Source organism: Gorilla gorilla, chromosome 9 (assembly GCF_029281585.2).
Source record: "Gorilla gorilla gorilla isolate KB3781 chromosome 9, NHGRI_mGorGor1-v2.1_pri, whole genome shotgun sequence".
NCBI lineage: Eukaryota > Metazoa > Chordata > Mammalia > Primates > Hominidae > Gorilla > Gorilla gorilla.
In genome coordinates, this window is record NC_073233.2 from 131,351,156 (window position 1) to 131,363,502 (window position 12,347).

The 12,347-nt window shown below is 45.9% G+C and overlaps 1 protein-coding gene across 7 annotated transcripts in view; it reads left to right on the forward strand.

The window, feature by feature from the left end:
- GRAMD1B (GRAM domain containing 1B) overlaps window positions 1-12,347 on the forward strand; it is a 262,296-nt gene that overhangs the window by 61,042 nt on the left and 188,907 nt on the right. For 3 of the 7 annotated variants that reach the window (XM_031015834.3, XM_055355806.2, XM_055355805.2), the window contains exon 1: window positions 9,742-11,095. In XM_031015834.3, coding sequence (XP_030871694.3) covers window positions 10,722-11,095 — 374 coding nt within the window. In that variant the 5' untranslated portion in view covers window positions 9,742-10,721. Of the gene's footprint in view, window positions 1-49; window positions 304-9,565; window positions 11,096-12,347 lie in introns of those variants that run through there. The other 4 variants (XM_031015835.3, XM_055355808.2, XM_031015830.3 and 1 more) reach the window with 3 other exon arrangements.

Here is a 12,347-nt window from a genome sequence, read left to right on the forward strand (position 1 = left end):
GACTACATTCTGGAAACAAGTTAGATCTACCTGTGGAAGCTAAACTAGAATCTTAAGACCACGGGAAGCTACTTTTAAAGGTCTTTCATTGTTTACTAAGCTACTATTGCAACAGAGGATGGCAAACCTCATTTTAAACAAATGAACATAGTGCAGACTTAGGCTCTGCAGTTTTCTCCTCTGCGGTCCAAAGTGCCTGCTTGGAGCCTTGAGTCTGCAGTCTTCGATAATGGAGCCAGGAAGCACCAGGACTTACCGATCCCTGATGACTCATCTCAGATCTACAGGTAGACTTCTTAACAGGTAAGAGGTATTAAAGGCACTTGGGTAAAAATGATAAAGTAGAGGTACACCTACATTATTAATGGCAAATGAGAAACTGATTATGTGGCCTGAATATGCCATGAAAAGAATATTTTTCTAATATAATAATTTATTTCAAGGGAGTTCTGCTAAATATTTGGGATACTGTGTTTTTTTTTCTCTTTAATATTTAGAATTCGATACAAACTCCCAAGGAAATTTAGGGAACAAATAGAAACTGACTGAATTAAATAAGGAAACAAAGGGTATTGGTTTGCCGAATTGCAACTCCAAATTAATTAATCTGCCAAATTGCAAATCAACTACATGTCTTCACAAACGATGACAGGGAGAACTAGTCTGAATGTGTATTTTACAGAAAGTCAAAAGAGAGCAATAGTGAAGTGGAGAAAACACTGGTTTGGGATTCAGAATACCTGGGTTTAAATCTTGACCTCTGCAGTTCTTCATCTCTCTGAGCATGAGTTTCCTCATCACTACAAGGGGAAAAAATAACACTTACCTCACAGGATTATTATGAGACTTAAATAACAAAATATAGTGCCTTGCTCATGAAATCTTAGGTGAATCTGAAAATTTTCAGGACACTGAAACATTTCTAATCTATATCTGACTGAAGCAGATTTTTCATGTGGTTCAAGTCCTAGGTATCATATATTTGCTTTAAAGTGAAAGGGCAAGACCATGTAAGTTAATTGTTTACAGATATACTTTTAGTAAGTAGTGATGTTCTTGCAAAGTTGTATATCAATCAAGTAAAATGTATTAGGGTAATTTCCCACATGCAGGAATCCTGTTTATGTAAAGCAAAAAGGCCTTCCCAAATGCCAGTAACCATTCTATACCTTTTATGCAAATCTACACGTCCACATGTTGGGATTAGTTCTAGTGAGGTATTTGTGTTTGATTAACTTCTTGCTCTGTGTGGGCTTATGAGGGAATTAGATGCACACAGAATGTTTGCCAACAAATGCAGACTGACTGTTAGGACTCCTCTGTGCAGTTTGTTTTTTAATTATTCTCAGAGGTCAAAATATTATGTTCAAAATAGTACTAGAAGTCATTAAGGTAGCGCTTGACTGAAAGATGTTTGATTCACATAAAACAGTTTCAGCTCCAGCTCTGTGATCTTGGTCTAAGATTTATCTTGCCCATGCCTCAGTTTCTCATCTATGAACCTGAGTGAGATAGAGTAGAAGAAGGATGTGCATGGGGTGAAATAGCTAATTCTTCTTCCAGGCTATAATTCTGTCACCTGAAGAAGGTGATATTTTTACTGCTTATAAAAATTTCCAACTGTCAGACAGAATTAATATATCTTCCAGAGGTATCTGCTTACATCCAGGGAGTGGTTGAGGGCATAGAAAATGAAGTTGTTTCCTTTCCTGGAAAAGGTGACATGTTTCATGTCTATTTGGACACCCAAAGTTATGCAACAAATGACTTCCTCATCTGAGTGTGCCTTATTCAAGTTTATCATTGAATTAAAATTTCATACATTTAAAGAAACAATGTATTCTAATAAATCTTTTCTGTAAATGATTTGAATTATATGAAGGATCATGCCAGACTGAGATATTTTTTACATCTGTATTTTCATACATCAGGATTGCTTAAAGCAAAGTAGACCTTTCCAGCTGATAGACCCTGAAAGCTACAAAAAGACGTTGTAGATTACCTAGCATAACTCATCCCTAAATCTCAATTTCAGAGTATTAAAATGCCATGTAGTCACTGGTTTGAGGCAAAAATGTGAGCATAGTGGTCCTGAGTCTCCATTTCTAGGAGAGGGATGTGGGGGGGATACAAGCAGGGGTGCTTGCCACTAGGGGCAGTTCTGGGGCGCAGTGCAGCAGGGTAGAGGAAACAGACTATTCCTGAAAAATGGGAACATCCCACAGTGTGAATTTCATTGAGGCAAGAGTTCGCACCAAGTGCAGAATTGCATAGAGGTGAATTGTTTACAGTTACTGCCTCAAGATGCATTGTTTGCAGAAAGATAAACCTCTCAGGGTACAGTAGGAATGGTTGTCCAGAGCTGGATTAGAGGGACCACCAACGAAAATCCTCCATACAGCCTAGTCGTCTTCAGCTTCTTCCTGTGTCATAAAAAGTAATTCCAATTTTTTGCTTGACATAATATGTAAAGGCTAATATTTCTCTGGTGTTTGGCAAACATGCTGTCCTATCAGAACAAACCAGGCAACTGTTTTCTAGTTTTTAAAACTTTTTCATTACATTCATTATGCTCCAAATGTTCTTTTTGTAATTCCAATAACACACCATGCTTTCTACACTTGACCTCAGCCAAAAGGCCGAGAAGCGATCAAACCATGCTTTCTTTTATGCCTCAATGCCTCTGCACATATGGGTCTTCTGCTGGAAATATGACTCCCTTGTTCAACATGGAAAATGCCTCTGCTCACGTTGAAACCTTGACTAGGTACTGTCTTCTCTGTGAAATTCTCTCTGGATCAGGATCCTTCTCCCCTGTGTTCACACTGCATTTGGTACACATTTCTCTTGAAGTAAATTTACCAAATTGTAGTTCTTGGATTGGTTTTCTGCTCCTTCCTCCCTTCCCCCAGATTTGAAGCAACTGAGGCCAGAGTCATCTTTGATAGGCATTCAGAAAATATTTGTAGGAAGCAATAATCATTTTTCATAAACTTTTCAGAAACTTCACACTACTCACTATTAAGGTATGCTTAGAGTCTGGGAAGATTAAATACTTTTTGATTGATTTGCTAGATTACCAGGTACACCACGAAGCTCCAATTTTCTTAGCAGATATAGGCAGAACTCCATTGTAAATGGCATAATCATACAGTCACATTTTGTTCCTCTAAAACATAACATCTACCAACAATAAGACACACACACACACAGATTAAAAGAAAAAAAACCTTATCCCCAACCCCAAATGTTCCCTCTCCTCTCCTTTCTTCTCCCCTCCACTCCCCTCCTCTCTCCTCTTCTCTTCTCTCTCTCCTTCTGCTCCCACTCCAACCACAAGTAACTTTTCACAGTCTAACTCTAGGCATTAGAAGGATGTTTAACACTTAGTAGATGCTCAAAAACTATTTGAGAATAGATGTCCCTCATTCTTTTTGCTGACTAATTTCTGGAAAGGGCAGTCTAATCTTGCAGCTTCCATTAATTCATTCCCTAACTACTCTTCAACCCATAGCAATCTCATTTCTTCTCTGACCACTCTACTGAAATTGTTGTCTCAGAGGTCATCAATGACCTAATTACAAAATTTAATGGAATTATCTCTGTCTTTCTTCTGCCTGACTTCATTATAGGATATAGCATCATTTATCTCTTTGAAATGTAGTATACTTTAAAAAGTATAAGTTTTAAAGCAAAGAGACCCTTGTTTAAATTTGTGTTCATCTTCTACTAGCTGTGGGAACTTGGGCAAGTCACCTTGTAAAATCTCTCATCATCTTGAAATAGGGCTTTTGATATTTATTTCCCAGAGTTGTTGCAAGAGTCAGCTGGGATTTTGTGGGTGAAGCACTCAACACAGCGCCTGGCTTAGTGTAGCCGTGCAATAAACGCCTCCTTTCTCCCCTCAGCTTCCCAGTGATTGCTGTTTCTTGGTTTTCTTCCAGAGGTTCCTGCTTTTCCTTGCCTATCTCCTCTCATTCCACATTTTTCCCCTGCCCTATTTCAGATTTTCTCCATCTCTTACCAGAACTATTTGCCATTCATATGGTCAATATTCCAAAAATATTGGCTGATTGAATGATAGTCTCCTAATTGGTTTTTATGGTTCCCATCTGCTTTTTTCTCCAATTCAAATTTCATGCTGTCACCAGAGTTGATGCTTCTCAAATACAGGTTAGTAATGCAGTCCCCCAACACCAAAAAAAAAAAGAGAAGAAAAAAAGAAAACCACCAAACCCAAACCAATCTGAATAGCAACCCTTGCCTAAAGAATAAAATCTATAATTCAACACTAGGCTAGGTGTGGTGGCTCGCACCTGTAATCCCAGCACTTTGGAAGGAAGGCTGAGATAGGAGGATCCCTTTGGACCAGAAGTTCAAGACAAGCCTGGACAACATAGCAAGACCCTGTCTCTAATTAAAAACAAACAACCAAAAACCCTCCTGCACTGCAATCTGACCCCTCATTTGTCCAGCCTCATTGTCTAATCCTGTATGTCCTACCCTATGCTCTGACTTATCTTTTCCTATTTTCAAAACTTCTCTGTGAGTTTTCACTCCTCAATGCTTTTATTCAAACTGCTAACACCCTATTCTTTTTTATTGAAATTCTGACTTGAAGTATTAACTTAAATACCCATTCCTCCATAGGACCTGCTTAGACTACCTCTTTTCCTCTAGTTAAAATTTATCAATCTTTCCAGTCACACCTCTTGTGCACTTGTGTTTTGCACTTAATTAATTCTGCTTTGAGAGATCATGTGCTCCAATGCACCATGTGTATCTTATTTATCTAGCTATATCCCAAGGACTTCCTGAACAAGGAGCTTTACACGGTGTTCTAGCATAACAACTTGCAGAATTTAACTGAGTTGAAAATCAACAAGAATAGTCCTGTTTCCTACGAAGGGTATTATAAAGGAAACTTATACATAACAAAGGCTAACATTTATGGAGCACTTACTGTGTGCCAAACTCTGTTCTAAGTGCCCTACACAGCACTAATGCTCACAATCACTCCAGCAAGGAGATGCTATTTATTTACTTAATTTTACAGATGAGAAACTGAGTTGCAGAGAAGTTGAATAACTTAACCATAATAAAACTGCTCGTAAGTGATGGAAACAGGTCCAAAACTCAGGTGGCTTGACTTTGGGTCTGCACACTCAGTCACTAGTTGGTAGTTAGTATAAGCTGATGATATTTTGCAGTGCTTCTGAGGAAAGCAACAGCAGAAATTCCAGCACATGCCACCTGCTTTCCTTGGGATGGGCAGCCAAGGACAGGTGGAGCGACCTCAGAAAGTCTTTTGCAGCCCTGGTTTGCACATAAGTCCTTGCAAGATTTAGAGGACAAGAGATGATGTCCTTCTGTGCCTTGGTATCCTTGGTGTCAAGTACAAGGGCAGCCAAATATTGTGCAAAACATTCTTCTTTGACGCCTAAGCCTTTTGATGAGCGATTAAACCAAGGAGGCTTATCTGGTGACAGTCCTTCTCCTGAGGTGACATCATTGCTCACCCTGGCCCCTGTGAGGGCTGTTGGAAACAAAGAGCTGACCCTGTGCACTCCCCAAGGTTGAGAGCACTGCCCAGGGCTCTATTCTCGGAAACTGAGTCTCCATCAAAGTCCTGAAGCATTTTCTCCCTTTTTCCTTGGAAGGAGAAGCTGGATGTGGTGGTTGGTCAACTGTGGCTTGATTTAGGTTGTATTTAACCAGCACTAGCCTCCTCCTCCACACTCCTTCTCTAACCACACCAATTCAGTGCAGCATCCTCTGACCCTTCTTAAAGTAGTGAGCCCCTCCCTGGGGAAATAAAGGGAGGACTCGTGAAAGAAACAAAAGGAGATACCATGGGGAGGAGCTTAAGTTATTCCCTCCAATTCCTTCTCCTGTCTTCATCCCCGAACGCTCACTTCCTTGCTTCAGCACCATCCTGGTAATTGATCCCTGTATTTCTAGTTCACCAGTGCAAGATATTAAAGCTATTTGTGGGTCTCAGGGAGGTGTTTAGCATCCGGTGATCAAAATGCCTTTGAGCCAGTAACAGGTCAGCTCAAACAGACTTTGTTTCATGTGTAAGTGAATTGCTTCTACTTTAAAAAGAAACAATCTGGGTCTTAGAGACCCACAGTAGTAGGGTGGGCTGGGCCTTTAAGAGATCATCTCTTTCCTGCCACTGCCTCTAAGTAGGCTCCAGTTACCTTTAAAAGACCTAAGAGAAAGCCATTCTCTACCCAGTCTTAGTCATTCAGGCCAGTCCTTAACCAGCCTTACCCTCAGTAAATGTTTATCATCTATCCCAAATCCCCCATGCTGCACTCTACAGAAATACATTTCCTCTTGCTCAGCAGCAAAATGAGAGCTGCAGAGTGAAATCTGGCCATCCTTCATTTTGTGTTTGAAGACAGTTAACATTGCTCTCAGCATCATCCACGTTTCTGTCCGTATTTCCAGCTTCCCTGCCAGCCTCAAATTCCACTTCTTCTATGCTCACTGCCTGCTTCTTTCCCTCATAATGGGCCAACCGTTGGGATTGGCCGTTCTGAATGTTGTGTGGGGGAGAGACTCTGTGTCCCAGTGTTGAGAGTGGGGACTGTCTGTCTTGCAACAACAGTGTTGTGGGGAGACATTCCTGTGTCTTTGGGAGTTCCCTGCCTTGGCATCCTGGAGCAGGTGCAATAAGGTGTCCGGGGTGCCAGCGCCTTCCAGTTCACATTTACTTGGATGTGCACCCAGGAGAAATCTAGTCTGGAAGCTACTATGTTTCACTAAAGTTTTCCCCTGGAAATTGAATAATAATAATAGTTTATGAGTCTCCAGAAGTAATAGACAGGTGTTGGGTGTCTTGTGTCTGTAGGAAAAGGGAGCCTGTGCAGCTGAGAATAAATAACAGTTGCTTGGTAATATGACCTCCTTTCATTTAAAGTCAGAGGCTTGGCTGCAGGTGGGGAAAGGGGAGGCTGGGTTGTTCTGGTTACCACCTGTCTGGGGAAGCAGGGAATGGGGGCAAAGGTGAGGTCTGTTTCACAGAGAACTGTGGGGTCGCTGAGAGCCAAATATTGGAGAGAAGAAATATGGGAGTGGGGAGACTTGGGGAGCAAGTGCAATCGCTGAGATTCTGACGCAGGACATGAAAACTCTTTGGTTCTGATGTTGGCACCAGCTACTTTGAGAAATTGTTTTTCTACACTTTTGGAGGCCTCTAAACTGGCTTCAGAAGGCATGAGTTCCAGTTCTGGCCTTGTCATTGATTAGCCATCGTCATTTATCTGTGACCTTGGATAAACTACTGAATCTCTCTGTCCCACTTTCATCAATTGTAAAGGCCGCTGGGAAGACACAGTGTGATGTATGAAAGCTCTTTCCAAAAGTGTAAAGGTCAGCATACACATAACAAGCACAGGATACTGGAGAGAATTAAAGGAAGGAGAAACTTGATTCTTTCCTCAAGGAGCTTATAGTCTTAACAGTAATGTTGGCTCACAGCTGTAGGGCATTTCATATTTCAAAGCAGTGCCTCATTTATTATCTTACTTGCCAGAGCCATGGGCAACAGAAACAGCTGGAAAGGGCTGGAGGATGTGTTTTGAACAGGGTTTTAACGGTCAAAAAGGTTATGGCTTGAAAAAAAGAAGCGACTGCAGGTGCAAGTGAGTAAGGACAGCATTCAGGCTAAGAGAGCTCGGGGTATCTGCTTCCCAATCAAGTGAAACATTTTAGATTCCTGCTTGGAGGTTTTCCCTCAGGCCGGGTGAAATGTAAATGATCACTCTTAGCCACTGCTGTGCCCAAGGCTTGAATTAAATCTCATAGGATTTCAGTTCCAGAATCTACTGTGGGTGGGAAAAGTGGCTGAAGTGTGTGGGAAGAGGGTGCTGGTGGCTTTTCTTCCTTTTAAGAGGTATACACTTAAATTCAGAGTGCCCAGAACAAACTTAAAGCTTCCTCCCTTGTTGTTTCTCCCTCTTCCCAAGCTGCCCATAGAATCTTCTGGCCCCTGTCTTGTGGACCATCCTTTTGTGTTTTTGGCCTCCAAGCGAATGGTAGTGTCCTGGCTTCCTTTCTTCCCATAAGCCCCTGAGACCCTCATCTTCTATGTCAAGAGCCCGCCCAAAACTCAGGTTCCTTGAACTGGGAAGTTATCAGATCTCTTGCAAAACACTCGTTCTTGGAGGAAGTACAAGGCAGTGAACAAACTCTGTGGAACTTGGCTTAGCTCCGGATCCTGAAGTTTGGAATTACAGTGCAATCTCCTCAGCATCCCTGGAGCCGGAAGAGGTGACCTTGTCAGGCCTGACACCTGATGGCAAGGGGTTTCTGCTTTCTGTGCTATGTCCGGGAGTTAAAGTAGAGTGAAACCAAATCACTCCTGAGAGGGCCAGTGGCTGGATTTCAGAAACGGGGGCTGACATTCCAGGGAGTCATTTATGGGAGGGCCTGGCCTTGGCTCTTCAGCCGCAGTATCTCTCTCCCTGAGGAAGACATATTTCCTTTGGTTTCCCAGCCTCTCAAAGGTTGTGTAATGTCAGGATGCCTTGAGCTTTTCCATACTTGACAAGTGTCATTGCAGAGCTTGGTAGATCCATAGCCAGCTGTCATCCTTGATGTCTTGCTGAACTGCAGGGATGTATTTACTTGCAGTGAATTCTTGTGATCTTTAGGGATGTGAATTTTCCTCAGCTTCGGGACACTTGTGAAATGTGACTTTTGTCCTGGCACGGAAGCTGGGCATTGGCTCCCAGATGGAAACTGGACTCTCAGAGAGGCAGAAAAGAAGGGTGGATCAGATTGTGGACTTCATGGTATGTTCTTGGGTGCTTCTCATGATCTCTTTGAAAGTTACTGACCAGGCTGGGCATGGTGGCTCATGCCTGTAATCTCAGCACTTTGGGAGGCCAAGGTGGGCAGATCACTTGAGGCCAGGAGTTTGAGACCAGCCTGGGCAATATAGCAAGACCTCATATCTACAAAAAGAAATAAAACTTAGCTGCGTGTGGTGGTGCGCACCTGTACTCCCAGCTACTCAGGAGGCTCAGGTGGGAGGACAGCTTGAGCCCAGGAATTCAAGGTTGCGGTGAGCCATGACTGCACCACTGCACTCCAGTCTGGGCAACAGAGTGAGACTTTTTCTCTTAAAAACAAAACAAAACAAAACAGTTACTGACCCAAGAGACAAATGCATTGGGCTGGGGATGAAGGAGGAGAATGGTTGCTACAGCCCTGCTCTAGGAGCTGGGCTGGGTTAGACTCAGTGCCCACAGAGAGCGCCTAAATAGGATGGATCGGTTCTAGGGTTGATGATCTCTTAGGGCCTGGGTCTAGAGAGTGAGTGTGGTTCAGCACATCTTGGGATGCTACCAGGACTGAACCAGACTTCCTAGGTTCCATGACATGGGGACATACTGGATTCTGTGACTCAGTCCATGGCAGGCTGAAGCAGAACTGAATCAGCCCTCAGCAATGTAAGGGGGGGTACACTCGACTCCCTGGGGCTCTGTTGGATGCATTGCTTTGTGGGTGCTCACCGACTCCTCATTTCATTCCTTGCTCGGGAAGCGGCTATGGTACTGGCAGCTGGCTCATGTACAGGGTTCAGGCCCCATTTTCCTTACTGGTCCTGTGTCCTTTGTCTCTCAGACCCTATTGTCTGTCTTTCCTTGGTATGTCATGTCTGGTGTCCTCAGCTCACGCCGCCACGGGAGAACTGTCCTCTTCTCAGCTTGTCATTTTGGAAGCAGGCTCCAGCAACCTTGCTTTCCTCCTCTGACTACACTCCGGCCTGCAGTGCCACTACTCACGCCCCCAAATAATTTAAACTGCCTTTCTTAGGAGACAAGAGCTAGTTGAAAAGTCTCCTCATTTTCCTTCAACCCTGTATCATGGGTGGCCTGAGAGAGTGAGGACTGAATTCATTGACTCCCCTTTCTCTGCACCCCCCACTCCCAAGGAAATAGCCGAGTTCGACTAATGGGAGTTGCCTGGCCAATCGTTGCCCTGAGAAAGTTTGGTTTGTGATCCTATTTCAGTAAGCTGATTGGAGCAGCCTTTACTTGGAGGTCGAGTCCCTCCCCGAGGGAATCCGTGTACAGTTACACTAGCGGTCGCTGCCAGTGCTAGCCCATTCAGGATAGCCCCCCTCACCCCGCCCCCAGTCCCCGCTCCTCCTCCTCCTTTTTTGTTTTTATCCAGTGTCTCGCTTCCTCTCTCTCTCTCTCTCTCCCTTTCCCTCCTACCACTGCCTCTTCCTCCCGCTCTCTACCTCCCTGCAGCGCCAAGCCGGCTCCCCAACCTGGTCTGCTGAACGCAAACCGCTGAGAGTTTTCTGCACCGCCCCCTGGGGCCCCTGGCTGCCGAGTCCCGCTAAGGCAAAGACGCCAGCAAGCGAGGGAGCGCAGCGGAAGAAAAACAAGCGGGCGCGCGAGGGGAGCCCCAGGAGGGCTGCCGAGTGGCTGGCAGGCGGCTCCCGCCCCTCCCGGGTGGCCTCGCCGGCGGCTGACGGCCCGGAGGACGCGCGCTCCCAAAAGTTAGACTCCGGGCGGCGGCGCGCTACGCCGCGTCCCCTCGCGTCCCTTCCTCGCTGCGCCCCGGGAAAGGAACTTGTTCCTCCGGCCCCAGGATTGGGGAGTGTGCCGCGGGCCGAGGGTGGGGAACAGCCAAAGGGAGACGCGAACCAGGCCGCTGGCGGAGGGCTCAGGGGGAGCGCAGAGGCGACGGCCCCCATGCCGGCGGCCAACATGATGGAGAACCGGCCGCTGCCCGCCCTGCAGGTGCCCGAGCCGCAGGGTGCGCCCGAGGGCAGCCCGGTCTGGTCCAGTTCGTCGACCCCCACGCTTCGCCGCCGGCGCTTCAAGATGCGCCGCATGAAGAACGTACAGGAGCAGAGCCTGGAGGCCGGGCTGGCCCGGGACCTGCCCAGCGTCTTGGCCCCCGGCAAGGAGTTCCTGCAGCTGCCGTCCATCGAGATCACGCCCTCCAGCGACGAGGACACCCCGTGGTCCAACTGCTCCACACCCAGCGCGTCCCCGCGCCGAAAGCGCTTCCTCCTCCGCAAGTGGCTGAGGGTGAGGGAGCGGAAGGACTGCAGTGAAAGCAGGTACGTCCCCGTTCCGCCCGTCTCCTTCCCTTCCCTCCCGTCCTCTCCAGAGCCGTCCAGGGCCCCGGGGCATTCTGGGGGAAACGTCCTGGGGGAGAACAGGAGCCCGTCACCAGAGGCGCTTCTGGAGGGCGCTGCGCCTGGTCCCAGGGATGGTGGCATTCAGCTTCCACACGTGCCACCCGCTCCCCAACTCAGGGTGAGGGGCTTCATGTTGCACGACACGTTTACGTGGGGCTTTACGCTGCATTCCATCTCCCTTGATCCTCGCAGCGAAATAAATAATAAAAATAATAACAGCTAATAGTTATCGAGCCCTTACCATGTGCGGGCCACTATGTTGCGCACTTCATGTACCTCCAGATTTCATCCCTACGCGAACTCTCTGAGGTAGGTATTACTATGGCTCCCTTTCTACAGGAGATAGTAAAAGGCCAGAGAACAGTTAAGTGGTTTATATTTCAGGACTCCGTTTCAATCTTATTTTATGTTTGGCCACACCGGATTGCCTTAACTGGCTCACTTGTGTGGAAGTGAAATATTGACATTGAGTGAGTCACATTGCCTACCATATCAGAGTCTTTAGACATCGATACCTACAAGACTGTGGTTTGTACCAGCTAGTTTTTTGCCTAGGTCAATGTGGCATCTGGGTAATGGGAGAAGGTTGAGCTTCCCTCACGTAGAGAATTGGTGCAGGGCGCCCTAGAGCAGCTCCACACAGCCCTGGTGAGGACTGCTGCTTCAGGAAGTTGTGTCTGAGCCAAGCCCCTTGCCTGGTGGAGGGCAGGGAGTCCTCACTTGTTCATCGGTACCACGAATCCTACATATTTACTTTGAGACTCTAGGGCCCTGTCTCTTAATGGATTTGTGTTCTTGTGCGGAGCAACTGAGTCATTGATCACTTTCCCTGGAATTCCTTCTCCAAATATGTTCAATTACATTGATTTCACTTCAGTAACTACTTACTGAATATTTCTGTGAGCTCAGTCTAGTAACAGCTAATAGTGGTGATGTTGAGGAGGGTGTGGGGGAAGGATAGGTAGAGTAAGGGGTTGTAGAGGTTGAGAAGGAAGATGAGGGGAGGCTTGTATAAGAAATGAACACCTGGGCACAGTGGCTCACACCTGTAATCCCAGCACTTTGGGAGGCCGAAGCGTGTGGATCACTTGAGGTCAGGAGTTCGAGACCACCCTGGCCAACATGGCGAAACTCCATTTCTATTAAAAGTACAAAAATTAGCTGGGTGTAG